The sequence below is a fragment of the Canis lupus genome, chromosome 5, assembly GCF_003254725.2.
Source record: "Canis lupus dingo isolate Sandy chromosome 5, ASM325472v2, whole genome shotgun sequence".
Classification (NCBI taxonomy): Eukaryota; Metazoa; Chordata; class Mammalia; order Carnivora; family Canidae; genus Canis; species Canis lupus.
In genome coordinates, this window is record NC_064247.1 from 45,518,294 (window position 1) to 45,536,874 (window position 18,581).

Below are 18,581 nucleotides of genomic sequence, written 5' to 3' on the forward strand. Positions count from 1 at the left end.
GTTATGTTTAAAGTAAGAATTCCATCCAGAAGTGGGCTGACCTCACTGAGCACCCTAAAGGAACATATTCTGGTGGAGCCTGATTGTGACAAGTACATATAGAGTTGACCCTTCCCCCACACGAGAGTAGGGGCACTGACCTCCTACACATTTGAAAATCTGAATGTAACTTTTGATTACCCAAACTTAAGTCTGCTGTTGACCAGGAGGCTTACTGATTACAAGAGAAAAAAATGGTAAGAGAAAATACATTTATAGCACTGTATCGTATTTATTGAAAAAACAATGTATAACTGGACCTTGCACAGTTCAAATCCATGTCGTTCAAGAGTCAGCTGTAATTGCATTTTAGTCAGTAGCATTTATGACTAAATCACTTTAGTTTTCTAGACTATTTGAGATGTACTTAGAGTCTACATGGAGATGTAATGACCTGGACTTTTTGGAAGGTCGAGTCGTGAGCTTCTCAAGATATAGGAAATGTGATGAGCACTGTGTGTTAGATGCAACTGATGAATTACTGAAAACTACATCTGAAACTAATGATAGGAAATGTGACACCTATCATTTGTAAATAATATTTTGAATAATAAGGAAAGTCTTTTACATTTCCCAAAAAGTGTTTAACTTGATTTTTCCCCCTTCTTACAGGTTTATCAACTTATGAGAAAATGCTGGGAATTCCAGCCATCTAATCGGACAACTTTTCAGAACCTTATTGAAGGATTTGAAGCACTTTTAAAATAAGCATGAATAACATTCAAACTCCTGTGTACCAAGTCCTCCTTCCCCAACCAATACCCAAGCCATTTAAAAGAATTTTTAATGCAAAAAAATTTGTATTTGGGTATGTAAGGCACACTGTGGTGCTTATTATGCATAAGTATTTTCCTCTTTAAATTTGGCACCAATAACAAATAAGGACAACCAAAACAATAGAAGGCACTTAAGCACTCCTCCTTTTGGAAAGAACATATACCACCATTTTGTTTGGCTAGCTTCCCATCACAATTGAGCACCAGAAAACACAAAGAGCAGCCAGAAGCACTTGTTCCCAGCTGCCAGTAGATCTGAAATGCTTTCCTGGCAGATAAAGATTGATGGACTTAGCCAATACTCCAGCATACCCTCAAATTTCAATATCTATACAGTGATAAACCAAGCATTCTTGAAATATTAGATACTAGTTAGTAGACTATTGTTTCTATACAAAGATGAGTGTATTCCCGTCACCAGTAGGATTTAAACTTTGAGTTATTTCTTCAGTGGCTTTGCTCCTGTCCCCGTGGGTGACCAGCACTATGGATTTTTGAGAAAACTGGGCAGACCCAGGGGGAAAGCTGTGGAATAGATACTTTGCTGCATGTTAATTCTTGAGAACCAAGCCTGTGCCAGTGCTTTCCTAAACAATATAAAGATCTCAGATACTATCATACGTGCTTTTAAGAAATATTCATGTATATCCTTTTATAACTCTACCACTTGTTCCAGCATTGGTTTTGGATGCTGTATGCAACCAGTCAGTGTTCTATTAGACAGTGTTCAGTTTGCTTGGAGGTAGCTGGGTAATCAAAAATGTCTACTCTCTGATTCAATGTGAACCATAAGAACTTTATGACCAAGAGTCTGAAAAAACTTTCTGTTAATGCTGTCTAGCATTTGTTTGATATCATTACTTTTCACCTTTTGAGCCTGAAAAAGAGTTCTGGATTGATGCAATGGCAACAATAAACTTGCCATTTAAATTTATTCAATAACCCTACATCACCAAGGTGTCTGTCTGTGTCAAACCTGTGGCTACTCTATATGCACTTTGTTTACTCTTTATACAAATAAATATACTAGAGACTTCACATGCATATGCCTTTTAATATTAAGATTTCATTTTCAAAGCATTCAAACAATTTGTTTACATAGAAAAATAACAGTATAGACTTTGCAGGGGGAGTTTGGTAATAGTCCTTATTACAAACGCCATTTGATTTGTACTTATCTATTCTGTCCAATGATAATGGGCACAAGCCCATACAGATGGCAGGTCCACATGTGTTATAATCCAAAATATCTTGGTTTTTTCAACCTCTTCCTGTTTCATTTTTCAGCTCTGATTTAAAACTCACCATCTTCTGTTTATATTATCAGAAAGGTGTGACTAAGCATTGAAGATTTTCAATGCAATAGGAAATGGAAAGGAAAAGTGCAGAACATGGAGAAACCATTATTCATCTGCTGAGTCATAACTGAGTGATGCTAGTCCTTAGAAGTTAACTTTGTCACTTTAGAAGTTAATAACATATGAAATAGGCCAATTGCTTTAGGTAAGAGTCAAAAATAAGTTTCCTGAATTAGATTTAATTATCTGATTTCAAAAACACTAGGATCATTGAGATTCGTAATGAGGAATAAACTTGAAAATTTCTAGATGGCAAAGGATTACTCGTGTTTAATACCAAAGTCTTCAGGAAATGGTGATGTCAAAAGTAATATGCAATGAATGCAATTCTTGCCAAATTGAGTTAAACAGCTGAGATAATTTTTCAGCCTAACACTACACAAGACTAAGAGACAAAGCAGAAAGTGAGGTATAACTTACTAGCTCCGAGTTGTTACACTCTTACTTCATAATGTTCCTTCAGAAAGAGCAGTATAGACTGTATGGTGGAAATAGGACATTCAAGGATCAAAACAGGCCTTGTTCATCACTAGTTTATGCCATAAAATCAGACTCAGAAACCGACATCACTTGCCACCCACTAGCCTGTTGCAGAAGTTAAAGGATTAGGGAATTAGTGCTCCTAGAGCAGGGTCAGCACACATTCCCCCATCAAGGGCCAGAGAGTAAATATTTTAGGCTTTGCAGACCAGATGGTCTCTGTTACAGCTACTCAGCACAGCCACTACAGCACACCAGGAACCACATACAGTATGTAAATGAATGAGCATATTTGTGTTCCAATAAAATTTTATATATGGACACTGAAATTTAAATTTCATAGTACTTAATTCAAATCTGTTCTACTTCATTTAAAAATGTAAACATCATTCTTAGCTTGCAGACAATATAAAAACAGGTGAAGAACTGAACTTAACCTCAGGGTGTAGTCTGCCAACCCCTGAAATTATTCACTAAAGCTACTTTAAAAAAAAATAGCTTGTTTTTCACAAAAAGTATAAATGGTAGATAACATTAAAAGTAAAGCATCTGTTGTTGTGTAGAACTTGGACATCACTCTGGGTTTTATATTTCAGGGTTAGCTGATGTGGGGGTAATTATTTAGTTTGCATGTAGAGCATCTTTATAACATTACCACCACTGCATTTTGTAGTTGCACTCTTTTGTTCTAGGAAAAGTAGATTGAAATGCACATTGGCATTAAAAAAACTCATTCTTCTAAGGCTCAGGAAACAGGACTGTTTCCCAGTTATTGCTTCATACTTTTATATATGGTGTCAAAATTATTCCCAGTCCTAAATAAGGAATATTGGAACATTGTTAATTTCTCCAATGGCTATAAGTTAATACCAATTAAGATGCATCTAATTCTAATGGAAAATGTCCTCAATTGTCTTATTGCTACTTAGTTTTTATTTGGCAATTCTGCTTGCTGCACAATACAGTTCCTTCTGGGAAATTAGAAACCCGTATTGAAAGGATATGGCTAGTCTGAATGTAGTTAAGGCAGCGATGAACAGCAGAGATACTGCAAAAAACCTTATGAGATTATATGGAGAGAACTTAGCTCAGTATACACGCTTCTTCTTTAAGTACGTTTCCATGTAATATGCTCCTGTGCCCTGAGAATGCTGGTCGGCAAATTCCACGGAACCACCTTCTGGGGCAGAGATGAGATATGATGAGCCTCGCTTTTCATTTCTTAAAGATGATACCTATGAGAAAAATCACAACGCTAATATCTAAATTAAAAATTGGTTTATTCATTAAAGATGTTTATAAGAAAAGCAACTCTACTTCTGATTTAGTCTAAAAACAATAGGATAAAAAGCAAATCTATTAAAGACTTTACTATTCTTATACCAAAATCACTTGTGGAACTTTTAAAAAATACAAACCAGCCTCTGAGTGCCCTTTCTCCTCCACCCCCAATATTTGGGGGAAAGAAGAAAAGCAATTGCAGTTGCTTCTGCCACTTAGCATAAACTCCACTGAGTCCAAATACCAGTAGTAGATGTCAGTATTCCTCTGAAAAACATGAGTGGCTGAGAAATCGAACTGCATATCAAATTAGATGGTGGGTCTATGTTGTAACAAAAGTGGAAACACACTAGTAGGTGTAAAAACACAAGTGGTTCCAGACCCAAGTGGAACACAGGCGTGCACAGGGAATTCAAGACAGTTTCCAGAGCTCAGAGGAAGATGGCCAAATAGGAAGATCCTAAGTTTGCCTCATCCCACAAAGGCAACAACATCATCTATGCAGCTAATTCTGAATATGACCTGAAGACTAACAGATCTTCCACAGCTCATAGCAGAGAGAAGGCTACATTGCAAAGGGTAGGAGGAGCAGAAATGCGACATGGAACCAAATCCCAGCACAACTATCCACAAATAGGAGGGACATCGTAAGCACAGAAGAGCAAGGAGATCAGAGCCCACACTGAGTATATCCCCAGCCCTCAGGACCGGCACTGGGAAGGGGAGTATCCACACATCTGGCTCTCAGAATCAACAAAGCTTAACTTCAGGAGAGCTGGAGGGCTGTAAGAAACTGAGTCTCCACCCTTAAAAAACCAAGAAGCTAAATAACAGCCCAAGCTTGAAAGACATAGTTTGAAAAGTACCAGACTATATGGAGATCCTACTAATTTCAGGATACGTGCCAGTGGGATAGGGAGCTGCAGTTTTCTTTAGAAATGAAAGTGCTGGAAGGAACCATTTTTCTACACTTTCCCCAGCTTAGACAGCCAGAGGCTTTCAGGAGTTTCTAGCACTCTTCATCTGCCTTGCTAGCACTACATGCACCATTATGTCATTCCTCTGTGGACCTTCCCTGGGCAGGGGGCAAGGGAGGGATGCAAACTCTCCCTACCAGCACCCATGCCATCGTCACAGTGGCTCATTACTATGTAGATAGCTGGGCTGAGTGCCAACCCTGCCTACCAGCGAGCCCATGGTGGCTGCAGCTAGGCCTCTAAGCCAGCAGCACAGGGAACAAACCCCAGCCACACAGGAGTGCACATGTAGCCCACACAGGGAACACCCCTGAAGTGCTTGGTTCTAGTGACTAGGGATAGTTTACAGCAGAGTCCCTTCTACAGAAAGCCACTACTTTCAAGATCAGGAAACATAGCTGACCTACTTAATACATAGACAAAATGACACAGGAGATGTCCCAAATGAAAGATGACAAAAATCAGAGAAAAAGAGCTAAACAAAATAGAGATAAGCAGTATGCCTGATAGAGTTCAAAGTAAGGGTCATAAAGCTAATGGATTTAAAAGAATGGATGAACTCAATACTTCAACAGAGAAAAAATAAAAACCAGAGATGAGAATACAACAGCTGATATGAGCAATAGACTAGTAGAATGAACAGATTAGAGGATGCAGAAAAATGGATCAGGGATCTAGAAGACAGGATAACAGGAAGCAACCAAGCTGAAGAGCAAAAAGAATAATGACGGATTAAGAGACCTCTGCAACATCATCACCATAATATTCACATTATAGGGGTCCCAGAAGGAGAAGAGAGAGAAGGGGGCAGAATAACATCTGGAAACTTTCCTAAGCTGGGGAAGGACACAGAAACTCCAGTCCAGGAAACACAGCCCCAAACAAGATGAACCCAAGGATATCCACACCAATACTGTTAATTAAATTGGCAAGCAAACAGTTACAAGGAAGACTCCCATAGGGCTATCATCTGATTTTTCAGTAGAAACTTTATAGTCCAGAGTGAGTGGCATGATACAACTAAGGTGCCTAAAGGATAAAATCTACAACCAAGAACACTGTATTTGGCCTTAGAAGAAATGTCAAAGGGAATTCTATAAATGGAAAGAAAAGGCCATAACTAGCTGAAAATTACAAAGGGAAAAACTTTTGCTGGTAAAAGTAAACATATAGTAAAAGTAGTAGATCAATCACAAAGCTAGTAAGGAAATTAAAACACAAAGTAGTAACAAATTATATACACAAAAATTAGTCAAGAGATACACAAAATAAAAAGATACAGAATAAGACAATGTATACATAAAATGTGGAAGGAGTAAAAATTTCATGCTTTTAGAATGTATTTGAAAAGTGACCATCAACTCAATGTAGACTGCTGTACACACATAGGATGTTGTCTATGAACCCAATGGTAACTAAACCCCTGTAATAGAGAGGAATCTAAGCATAACATTAAAGAAAGCCATCAAACCACAAAGGAGAGCAAGAGAGAAAGGAACAGAAAAAAGTTAAAATGACAGTACATATCATTAATTACATTATTTTTTAAAATAAATTATTTTGTTGAAATATCTTTTAAAAAAATTTATCCATCCATTTGACAGAGGAAGAGAGAGAGTACAAGCAGTGAGGACAACAGGCAGAAGGAGAGGGAGAAGCAGGATCCCCACCGAGCAGGGAGCCTGATGTAGTGTTCTATCAGAGGACCCTGGGATCATGACCTGAGCTGAAGGCAGATGCTTAACCATCCAGGCTCCCCCATCAGTAATTTTATTATTTTTTTTAAAGATTTTATTCATGAAAGACACAGAGTGGAGAGAGAGGCAGAAATACAGGCAGAGGTGGACTAGATGCTCCAATCAGAAGACACAGAATGGATAAAAAGAACAAGACCCAAAGACCCATCTATATGTTGCCTATAAAAGACTCACTTTAGACCTAAGGACATATACAGACTAAAATGACGATACAGGGACGCCTGGGTGGCTCAGCGGTTAGCGTCTGCCTTTGGCTCTGGGTATGATCCCGTGGTCCTAGGATCGAGTCCCACACCGAGCTCCCTGCATTAAGCCTGCTCCTTCCTCTGCCTATGTCTCTGCCTCTCTCCCTCTGTGTCTCTCATATAAATAAATAAAATCCTTAAAAAAATAATAAAATGAAGATACAGAAAAAAATTATTTCATGTAAATGGAAGCCAACCCCCCCCCACCAACACAACAAACCCCACAACTGGGATATTAAGACTCAGATAAAATGGACTTTAAAACAAGGACTATCACAGGAGGAAAAAAAAAAAGTGATTACATATTGTTAAAAGGATCAATCGAAGAAATATAACAATTGTAAATATTTATGCACCCAACTTAGGAACAACTAACTATATAAAACAAGTATTAACAGACATAAAGGGAAAAACTGACAGTAATATAATAATAATAGGGAATGTTAACACACTTACATCAATGGATAGGTCATCCAGATGGAAAAATGAATAAGGAAACAATGCCTTTGAATACAACTTTAGATCAGAGGGACCTAACAGATATTAGAACATTCCACCCCAAAAGAGCAGAATATTCAAGGGCATGTGGAGCATCCTTCAAGGTATATAGGCCACAAAACAAGTCTCAATAAATTTAAGAAAACATATATCAAATACCTTTTCTGATCAGGACAGTATAAAACTAGAAATTAGAAGAAAAAAACTGGAAGAAACACAAACACATGTAGGCTAACATGTTATTAAACAACCAGTAAGTCAATGAAGAAATCAAAAAAGGATATCAGAAAACTAGCTGGACACAAATGAAAATGGAGACCCTACAGTTCAAAATCTTTAGGATGCAGCTTAAAGCAGTTCTAAGAGGGAAGTTCACAGCAATGCAGGCCTACCTCAAGAAACAAGAAAAACTTTCAAGTCAATAATTTAACCTTATGCTTAAAGGAACTAGAATAAGAAGAATAAAGCCCAAAGTTAGTAGAAAGAAGGAAATAATAAAGATCAGAATGGAAAGAAATGAAATAAGTCCTTAAACAATAAGATCAATGAGACTAAGGAACTTGTTCTCTGAAAAGAAACAAAATTGACAAGCCATTAGCCAACTAATCAATAAAAAAACTGAAAATTGAAAATGAAAGTTACAATGGATACCTCAGAAATACAAAAAATACAAAAAATAATTACTACAGAAAATTATATGCCAACAAATTGGACAAACTATAAGAAATAAATTCCTAGAAACATATAATCTTCCAAGACTGTATCAGAAAGAAATGGTAAATCTGAATAGACCAATTACTAGTAAGAAAGTTGAATGGCAAAAAATTCCCAACAAGTCTAAGACCAGGTGGCTTTACAGGTGAATTCTACCAAATATTTGAAGAAGCGTTAACACCTATTCTCAAACTATTCCCCAAAATGGAAGAGGTAGGGATGCTTTCAAGTTCATTCAAATGGCCAGCATTACTCTGATACCAAAACCAAAGATATTACCAAAAAACAAAACTGCAGGCCAGTATCCTTTATAGACATAGTTGCAAAAATTGTCAACAAAGTAATAGCAAGCTAAATTCCAAAATACATTAAGAAGACCATACAACACTACCATCAAGTGGGATTTATTCCAAGGATGCAAGGATGGCTCAATATATACCAATCAATGTGATATACCACACATAGAAATGGAAGGATCAAAATCATATGATCATCTCAATAGATGCAGAAAAAGTATTTGACAAAATTCAACATAAATTCATGATAAAAACTCAACAGAGTGGGTATGGAGAGAACATAACATAATAAGGGCCATATATGACAACCCACAGCTAACATCATACTCAATATTGAAAAACAGAGCTTTTCCTCTAAGATCAGGAACAAGACAAGGATGTCCACTTTGCCACTTTTATTCAATGTCCTAGCAATTGCAATCAGATAAGAAAAAGAAAAGGCATTCAAATTGATAAGAAGTTAAACTGCCAAGATCCGGAGAGAACAGGATACTCTATGTAGAAAACTTAAAGACTCAACCAAAACTTACTAGAATTAATAAATGAATTCAGGGGTGCCTGGGTGGCTGAGTCAGTTGAATATCCAACTCTTGATTTTGGCTCAGGTCATTATCTTTATGAGGTCAAGCCCTACATCAGGCCCTATGCTGGATGTGGAGCCTGCTTAGGATTTTCTCTCACCCTCTCCCTCTGTCCCTCCTCCTTCTACACTCTTTCTTTAGCTAAAATAATTCTTTCTCTAAAATAAATCTTTAAAAAAATAAAAATTCAGAAAAGTTGTATAATATAAAATCAATATACAGAAATATGTTGCATTTCTATACACTAATAATGAAATAGCAGAAGGGGAAATAAAAATAATTCCCATTTGCAATTACATCAAAAGAATCAAATATCTAGGATTAAATTTAACCATGGAGGTGAAAGACCTATCTTCTGAAAACTATCAGAAGACCATATCTTCTGAAAACTATAAGACACTGATGACAGAACTCAAGATGACACAAATACATGGAAAAATATACCATGCTCATGGATTTGAAGAAGTCTTAAAATGTCCATAATACCCAATGCAATCTACCAAATTAATGCAATCTCTATCAAAATATCAACAGTATTGGGATGCCTGGGTGGCTCAGCAGTTGAGCATATCTGCCTTTGGCTCAGGGCGTGATCCTGGGGAGTACCAGGATCGAGTCCCACATTGGGTTCCCTGCATGGAGCCTACTTCTCCCTCTGCCTATGTCTCTGCCTCTCTCTTTCTGTGTCTCTCATGAATAAATAAATAAAATCTTTAAAAATATATCAACAGTATTTTTTCAGAACTATAGCAAAAAAAAAATAATCCAAAAATTTGTCTGGAACCACAAAAGACCCTAAGTAGTCAAAACAATCTTGAGAAAGAAGAACAAAAGTGAAAGTATCACAATCCCAGGTTTCAAATTATATCACAAAGCTGTAGTAATCAAAACAGCATGGTATTAGCACAAAAATAGATACATCGATCAATGGAACAGAATTGAGAGCCCAAAAATAAACCCATGTTTATGTGGTCAATTCATCTACAACAAAGAAGGCAAAAATACACAATTGAGCAAAAACCATCTCTTCCAAAAATGGTGCTGAGAAAACTGGACAACTGCATGCAAAAGAAGGACACTGGCTTACCTTCTTACATGATTCACAAAATAAATTCAAAATGGATTAAAGACCTAAATGTGAGACCTGAAACCATAAAACTCCTAAAAGAAAAAAATAGGAATCTCTCTCTCTCTCTCTCTCTCTTTTTTTTTTTAAGGCAGGAATCTCTTAGATATCAAACTTCACAATATTTTTCTGGATATGTCTCCTCCAAGGAAGACAAAAGCAGAAACACTCAAAACCAAGAAACAAAAAATACAACTGGGCTTACATCAAACTAAAAAGCTTTTGCAGAGTGAAGGGAACCATCAACAAAACAAAAACCAAATCCACCTGCTCCTTCCAGCCCACTCCAAGTTACTAATGTCTCCTTAGAAGGAGTTTTTACATATATCTGTGCCCCAGCTTTTATGGCTGCCACCCAAGGGATGGTCCCTGGACTGCCTCACTCTGACAGCCAACAGAACTTCTATTCTTGAGTCCAACAGCACTGTAGCAAACAAAAAAATCTTTTTTTTTTTTTTTTTTTTTTTTTAGCAAACAAAATTCTTAATGGATGCAGGAACATCCTATCTACCCCCCACCTATGACTATATATATGAACCCAGCACAGAGGGTACAGGCAAAAACTCCCATTTCTATCTCTCACTGGAAGAGGCTTATGTATTTTCCCAGCTGTTGCCTGAATGTTCAGGTTCTAATCAGCCTGCATCTAGGTGCTAACTGCAACTCATCCTTTTAGGTCACTGACAAGTCTTAGCACACCTTCAATTACTGAGAGTCACTAAAACAGAGGAGGAGGCTTGAACAATCACAAAAGTTTGAGGGACAACTAAGAGCTCAGACCAGGTTCACCCCCTACACGAGACCACTCTCTCAAGACTGAGAAGGGTGGCTATTTTATCTAATGTGCAGAAACACAGAGAGTCAAAGAAACAGGGAAATGCATTGCAAACAAAAGGACAAGATAAATATCCAGAAACATACTGCACTTAAACAGAGATAAGTGATTTACCTGAGAGGAGTTTGAACTGACAGTAAAAAGAAAAAGCTCAGGAAAATGTGGCATGAACAAAGGAAGAATTTCAACAGAGACAGAAAATACCTTAAAAGTACTAGAAACATCAGAGCTAAAGAATACAACTCAACTGAAAAAAAAAATTGATAGAAAGGTTCAACAGCAGACTAGATCAACCAGAAGAAAGCATTAATGAACTTGAAGACAGGTCTGTGGATTTCATCTAATCAGAGTTGGAAAAAAAAAAAAAAGCATGAAGATTAGCTTAAGGGATATGGATCACCATCAAACAAATCAATATAGGAGGAGGGGCAAGATGGCGGAAGAGTAGGGTCCCCAAGTCACCTGTCTCCACCAAATTACCTAGAAAACCTTCAAATTATCCTGAAAATCTATGAATTCGGCCTGAGAATTAAAGAGAGAACAGCTGGAATGCTACAGTGAGAAGAGTTCGTGCTTCTATCAAGGTAGGAAGACGGGAAAAAAGAAACAAAAGGCCTCCAAGGGGGAGGGGCCCCGCGAGGAGCCGGGCTGAGGCCGGGGCGAGTGTCCCCAGGACAGGAGAGCCCCGTCCCGGAGGAGCAGGAGCTGCACCGACCTTCCCGGGCGGAGAGGGGCTCGCAGGGAGTTGGAGCAGGACCCAGGAGGGCGGGGGTGCCCTCGGGCTCCCCGGGACAGTAACAGAGCAACTGCGCGCCCAGGAGAGTGCGCCGAGCTCCCCAAGGGCTGCAGCGCGGGCGGCGGGACCCGGAGCAGCTCGGAGGGGCTCGGGCAGAGGAAGAGGCTCTGGGCGGAGGGGCCTGCGCGGTTCCAGGAGCAGCTCGGGGGGCTCGGGCGGCGGCTCCGCAGAGGGGGAGCCCGAGCGCTCCAACAGCGCAGGCTCCGGAGCACAGGGCGCCGGGACACAGCCCAGGATCCGGCCTCCCCCGGGACAGGCAGAGGCCGGGAGGGCCCAGGACAGCAAGGACGCTCCTGCCCCGAGCTGAGCAATCAGCGGCCCGCCCGGAGCCTCCAGGCCCTGCAGATGGAGTAGTTCCTGCGGGAGCTGAATCCAGGTTTCCAGAGCTGCTGCAGCCACTGGGGCTGTTCCTCCTGCGGCCTCAAGGGGTAAACAACCCCCACTGAGCCCTGCACCAAGCAGGGGCACAGCAGCTCCCCCAACTGCCAACACCTGAAAATCAGCACAACAGGCCCCTCCTCCAGAAGACCAGCTAGACGGACAAGTTCCAGGGGAAGCCAAGGGACTTAAAGTACACAGAATCAGAAGATACTCCCCCGTGGTTCTTTGTTTGTTTGTTTTGTTTTGCTTTTTGATTTGTTTCCTTCCCCCACCCCCTTTTTTTTCCTTTCTTTTTCTCTTTCTCTTTTTCTTTTTTTTTCTTCCTTTTTTTTCCTCTTTCTCTTTTCTTTCCTTCTTTCTCTTTTTCTCCTTTTCTCTTTTTCCCTTTTTCTCCTTTTCCCAATACAACTTGCTTTTGGCCACTCTGCACTGAGCAAAATGACTAGAAGGAAAACCTCACCTCAAAAGAAAGAATCAGAAACAGTCCTCTCTCCCACAGAGTTACAAAATCTGGATTACAATTCAATGTCAGAAAGCCAGTTCAGAAGCACTATTATACAGCTACTGGTGGCTCTAGAAAAAAAGCATAAAGGACTCAAGAGATTTCATGACTGCAGAATTTAGAGCTAATCAGGCAGAAATTAAAAATCAATTGAATGAGATGCAATCCAAACTAGAAGTCCTAACGACGAGGGTTAACAAGGTGGAAGAACGAGTGAGTGACATAGAAGACAAGTTGATAGCAAAGAGGGAAACTGAGGAAAAAAGAGACAAAAGACCATGAAGATAGATTAAGGGAAATAAACGACAGCCTGAGGAAGAAAAACTTACGTTTAATTGGTGTTCCTGAGGGCGCCGAAAGGGACAGAGGGCTAGAATATGTATTTGAACAAATTCTAGCTGAAAACTTTCCTAATCTGGGAAGGGAAACAGGCATTCAGATCCAGGAAATAGAGAGATCCCCCCCTAAAATCAATAAAAACCGTTCAACACCTCAACATTTAATAGTGAAGCTAGCAAATTCCAAAGATAAAGAGAAGATCCTTAAAGCAGCAAGAGACAAGGAATCCCTGACTTTTATGGGGAGGAGTATTAGGGTAACAGCAGACCTCTCCACAGAGACCTGGCAGGCCAGAAAGGGCTGGCAGGATATATTCAGGGTCCTAAATGAGAAGAACATGCAACCAAGAATACTTTATCCAGCAAGGCTCTCATTCAAAATGGAAGGAGAGATAAAGAGCTTCCAAGACAGGCAGCAACTGAAAGAATATGTGACCTCCAAACCAGCTCTGCAAGAAATTTTAAGGGGGACTCTTAAAATTCCCCTTTAAGAAGAAGTTCAGTGGAACAATCCACAAAAACAAGGACTGAATAGATATCATGATGACACTAAACTCATATCTCTCAATAGTAACTCTGAATGTGAACGGGCTTAATGACCCCATCAAAAGGCGCAGGGTTTCAGACTGGATAAAAAAGCAGGACCCATCTATTTGCTGTCTACAAGAGACTCATTTCAGACAGAAGGACACCTACAGCCTGAAAATAAAAGGTTGGAGAACCATTTACCATTCGAATGGTCCTCAAAAGAAAGCAGGGGTAGCCATCCTTATATCAGATAAACTAAAATTTACCCCGAAGACTGTAGTGAGAGATGAAGAGGGACACTATATCATACTTAAAGGATCTATTCAACAAGAGGACTTAACAATCCTCAATATATATGCCCCGAATGTGGGAGCTGCCAAATATATCAATCAATTAATAACCAAAGTTAAGACACACTTAGAGAATAATACACTTACACTTGGTGACTTCAATCTAGCGCTTTCTACACTCGATAGGTCTTCTAAGCACAACATCTCCAAAGAAACGAGAGCTTTAAATGATACACTGGACCAGATGGATTTCACAGATATCTACAGAACTTTACATCCAAACTCAAATGAATACACATTCTTCTCGAGTGCACATGGAACTTTCTCCAGAATAGACTACATACTGGGTCACAAATCGGGTCTGAACCGATACCAAAAGATTGGGATCGTCCCCTGCATATTCTCAGACCATAATGCCTTGAAATTAGAACTAAATCACAACAAGAAGTTTGGAAGGACCTCAAACACGTGGAGGTTAAGAACCATCCTGCTAAAAGATGAAAGGGTCAACCAGGAAATTAAGGAAGAATTAAAAAGATTCATGGAAACTAATGAGAATGAAGATACAACCGTTCAAAATCTTTGGGATGCAGCAAAAGCAGTCCTAAGGGGGAAATACATCGCAATACAAGCATCCATTCAAAAACTGGAAAGAACTCAAATACAAAAGCTAACCTTACACATAAAGGAGCTAGAGAAAAAACAGCAAATAGATCCTACATCCAGGAGAAGAAGGGAGTTAATAAAGATTCAAGCAGAACTCAACGAAATCGAGACCAGAAGAACTGTGGAACAGATCAACAGAACCAGGAGTTGGTTCTTTGAAAGAATTAATAAGATAGATAAACCATTAGCCAGCCTTATTAAAAAGAAGAGAGAGAAGACTCAAATTAATAAAATCATGAATGAGAAAGGAGAGATCACTACCAACACCAAGGAAATACAAACGATTTTAAAAACATATTGTGAGCAGCTATACGCCAATAAATTAGGCAATCTAGAAGAAATGGACGCATTCCTGGAAAGCCACAAACTACCAAAACTGGAACAGGAAGAAATAGAAAACCTTAACAGGCCAATAACCAGGAAGGAAATTGAAGCAGTCATCAAAAACCTCCCAAGACACAGGAGTCCAGGGCCAGATGGCTTCCCAGGGGAATTTTATCAAACGTTTAAAGAAGAAACCAAACCTATTCTCCTAAAGCTGTTTGGAAAGATAGAAAGAGATGGAGTACTTCCAAATTCGTTCTATGAGGCCAGCATCACCTTAATTCCAAAACCAGAAAAGACCCCACCAAAAAGGAGAATTACAGACCAATATCTCTGATGAACATGGATGCAAAAATTCTCAACAAGATACTGGCCAATAGGATCCAACAGTACATTAAGAAAATTATTCACCACGACCAAGTAGGATTTATCCCCGGGACACAAGGCTGGTTCAACACCCGTAAAACAAAACAATCAATGTGATTCATCATATCAGCAAGAGAAAAACCAAGAACCATATGATCCTCTCATTAGATGCAGAGAAAGCATTTGACAAAATACAGCATCCATTTCTGATCAAAACTCTTCAGAGTGTAGGGATAGAGGGAACATTCCTCGACATCTTAAAAGCCATCTACGAAAAGCCCAGAGCAAATATCATTCTCAATGGGGAAGCACTGGGAGCCTTTCCCCTAAGATCAGGAACAAGACAGGGATGTCCACCTCACCACTGCTATTCAACATAGTACTGGAAGTCCTAGCCTCAGCAATCAGACAACAAAAATACATTAAAGGCATTCAAACTGGCAAAGAAGAAGTCAAACTCTCCCTCTTCGCTGATGACATGATACTCCACATAGAAAACCCAAAAGTCTCCACCCCAAGATTGCTAGAACTCATACAGCAATTCGGTAGCGTGGCAGGATACAAAATCAATGCCCAGAAATCAGTGGCATTTCTATACACTAACAATGAGACTGAAGAAAGAGAAATTAAGGAGTCAATCCCATTTACAATTGCACCCAAAAGCATAAGATACCTAGGAATAAACCTAACCAAAGATGTAAAGGATCTATACCCTCAAAACTATAGAACACTTCTGAAAGAAATTGAGGAAGACACAAAGAGATGGAAAAATATTCCATGCTCATGGATTGGCAGAATAATATTGTGAAAATGTCAATGTTACCCAGGGCAATATACACGTTTAATGCAATCCGTATCAAAATACCATGGACTTTCTTCAGAGAGTTAGAACAAATTATTTTAAGATTTGTGTGGAATCAGAAAAGACCCCGAATAGCCAGGGGAATTTTAAAAAAGAAAACCATAGCTGGGGGCATCACAATGCCAGATTTCAGGTTGTACTACAAAGCTGTGGTCATCAAGACAGTGTGGTACTGGCACGAAAACAGACACATAGATCAATGGAACAGAATAGAGAACCCAGAAGTGGACCCTGAACTTTATGGTCAACTAATATTCAATAAAGGAGGACAGACTATCCATTGGAAGAAAGACAGTCTCTTCAATAAATGGTGCTGGGAAAATTGGACATCCACATGCAGAAGAATGAAACTAGACCACTCTCTTTCACCATACACAAAGATAAACTCAAAATGGATGAAAGATCTAAATGTGAGACAAGACTCCATCAAAATCCTAGAGAAGAACACAGGCAACACCCTTTTTGAACTCGGCCACAGTAACTTCTTGCAAGATACATCCACGAAGGCAAAAGAAACAAAAGCAAAAATGAACTATTGGGACTTCATCAAGATAAGAAGCTTTTGCACAGCAAAGGATACAGTCAACAAAACTAAAAGACAACCTACAGAATGGGAGAAGATATTTGCAAATGACCTATCAGATAAAGGGCTAGTTTCCAAGATCTATAAAGAACTTATTAAACTCAACACCAAAGAAACAAACAATCCAATCATGAGATGGGCAAAAGACACGAACAGAAATCTCACAGAGGAAGACATAGACATGGCCAACACGCACATGAGAAAATGCTCTGCATCACTTGCCATCAGAGAAATACAAATCAAAACCATAATGAGATACCACCTCACACCGAGAATGGGGAAAATTAACAAGGCAGGAAACCACAAATGTTGGAGAGGATGCGGAGAAAAGGGAACCCTCTTACACTGTTGGTGGGAATGTGAACTGGTGCAGCCACTCTGGAAAACTGTGTGGAGGTTCCTCAAAGAGTTAAAAATAGACCTGCCCTATGACCCAGCAATTGCACTGTTGGGGATTTACCCCAAAGATACAGATGCAATGAAATGCCGGGACACCTGCACCCCGATGTTTCTAGCAGCAATGGCCACAATAGCCAAACTGTGGAAGGAGCCTCGGTGTCCATCGAAAGATGAGTGGATAAAGAAGATGTGGTTTATGTATACAATGGAATATTCCTCAGCCATTAGAAATGACAAATACCCACCATTTGCTTTAATGTGGATGGAACTGGAGGGTATTATGCTGAGTGAAGTAAGTCAGTCGGAGAAGGACAAACATTATATGTTCTCATTCATGTGGGGAATATAAATAATAGTGAAAGGGAATATAAGGGAAGGGAGAAGAAATGTGTGGGAAATATCAGAAAGGGAGACATAACGTAAAGACTGCTAACTCTGGGAAACGAACTAGGGGTGGTAGAAGGGGAGGAGGGCGGGGGGGTGGGAGTGATTGGGTGACGGGCACTGGGGGTTATTCTGTATGTTGGTAAATTGAACACCAATAAAAAATAAAAAAAAATTAAAAAATTAAAAAGTTAAAAAAATACAAAAAAAACCCAAATCAATATACACATTATAGAAGTCCCATAAGGAAAGAAGAGAGCAAGAGGAGGAGAAAGCTTTTTCAAAGAATTAATGGATGAAAATTTCTGTACCCTGAGGAAAGAAACACACAACCAGATCCATAAAGCCCAACAAGTACCAAACAAGATGAATTCAAAGAGACCTACACTGAGACATATTATAATTAAATTATTAGACATTAAATGACAAGGAGAGACTCTTAAAAGCAACAAAAGAAAAGCAAGTTATTACAGTAGGGAACCCAATTAAGACTATAAGCAGATTTTTTTTTCCTTTTCTTTTTTCTTTTCTTTTTTTTTTTTTTTAGTAAATCTAACACCATAAAACTAGAAGAAAACATAGGTGGTAAGCTTCTTGGCATCAGTCTTGTGATGGTTTTTTGGGTATAAAACCAAAAGTTAAAGGAAACAAAAGCAAAAACAAAGCAGGGGGAGCACAAGAAACTGAAAAGCTTCTACACAGCATAAGATACCATCAACACAATGAAAAAGCAACCTACTAAAGGAGAAAATATTTGCAAATCATATATCTGATAAGGGGTTAATGTCCAAAATATATAAAATACTCATTCAATTCAATAGCAAAAAACCAAACTGCTATTATAAAATGGACAGAGGATCTGAATAGACAACTGTCCAAAGAAGATGTAGAGATAGCCAATAGGCACATGAAAAGCACTAATAGCACAAATCATCAGGGAAATGCAAATCAAAACCACAGATAGCAGGAATAAACCTGTGATGGTGCATGGAAGATAGCAGTGGTAAATGAAATTGGAAAGACGTGCTGGCCTTGGTCATGGAGGGAGCGAGAATGAGATATTACCTCATACCTAGAAGAATGGCTATTAGCAAAATTACAGGAGGTGTTAATTATCCTGGAATTAAAATTAAAAACTTAATTTAAAAAAGACAAGAGATAACAAGTATTGGCAAGGATTTGTGGGGGGGAAAAAAAGA

The 18,581-nt window shown here is 39.0% G+C and overlaps 2 protein-coding genes across 5 annotated transcripts in view; one reads left to right on the forward strand and one right to left on the reverse strand.

Moving 5' to 3' along the window:
* The window catches only part of JAK1 (Janus kinase 1), a 79,853-nt gene extending 78,000 nt beyond the window's left edge, over window positions 1-1,853 (forward strand). The window contains exon 25 of the mRNA XM_049110342.1: window positions 652-1,853. Coding sequence (XP_048966299.1) covers window positions 652-747 — 96 coding nt within the window. The 3' untranslated portion in view covers window positions 748-1,853. The remainder of the gene's footprint in view (window positions 1-651) is intronic.
* RAVER2 (ribonucleoprotein, PTB binding 2) overlaps window positions 1-18,581 on the reverse strand; it is a 98,761-nt gene that overhangs the window by 5,398 nt on the left and 74,782 nt on the right. For 2 of the 4 annotated variants that reach the window (XR_003128150.3, XM_025427986.3), the window contains exon 13: window positions 3,750-3,888. Coding sequence is in view for 1 of the 4 variants with exons in the window: in XM_025427985.3 (XP_025283770.1) it covers window positions 3,742-3,888 (147 nt within the window). In the remaining 3 variants the exon portion in view is untranslated. Of the gene's footprint in view, window positions 1-1,849; window positions 3,889-18,581 lie in introns of those variants that run through there. The other 2 variants (XR_007410814.1, XM_025427985.3) reach the window with 2 other exon arrangements.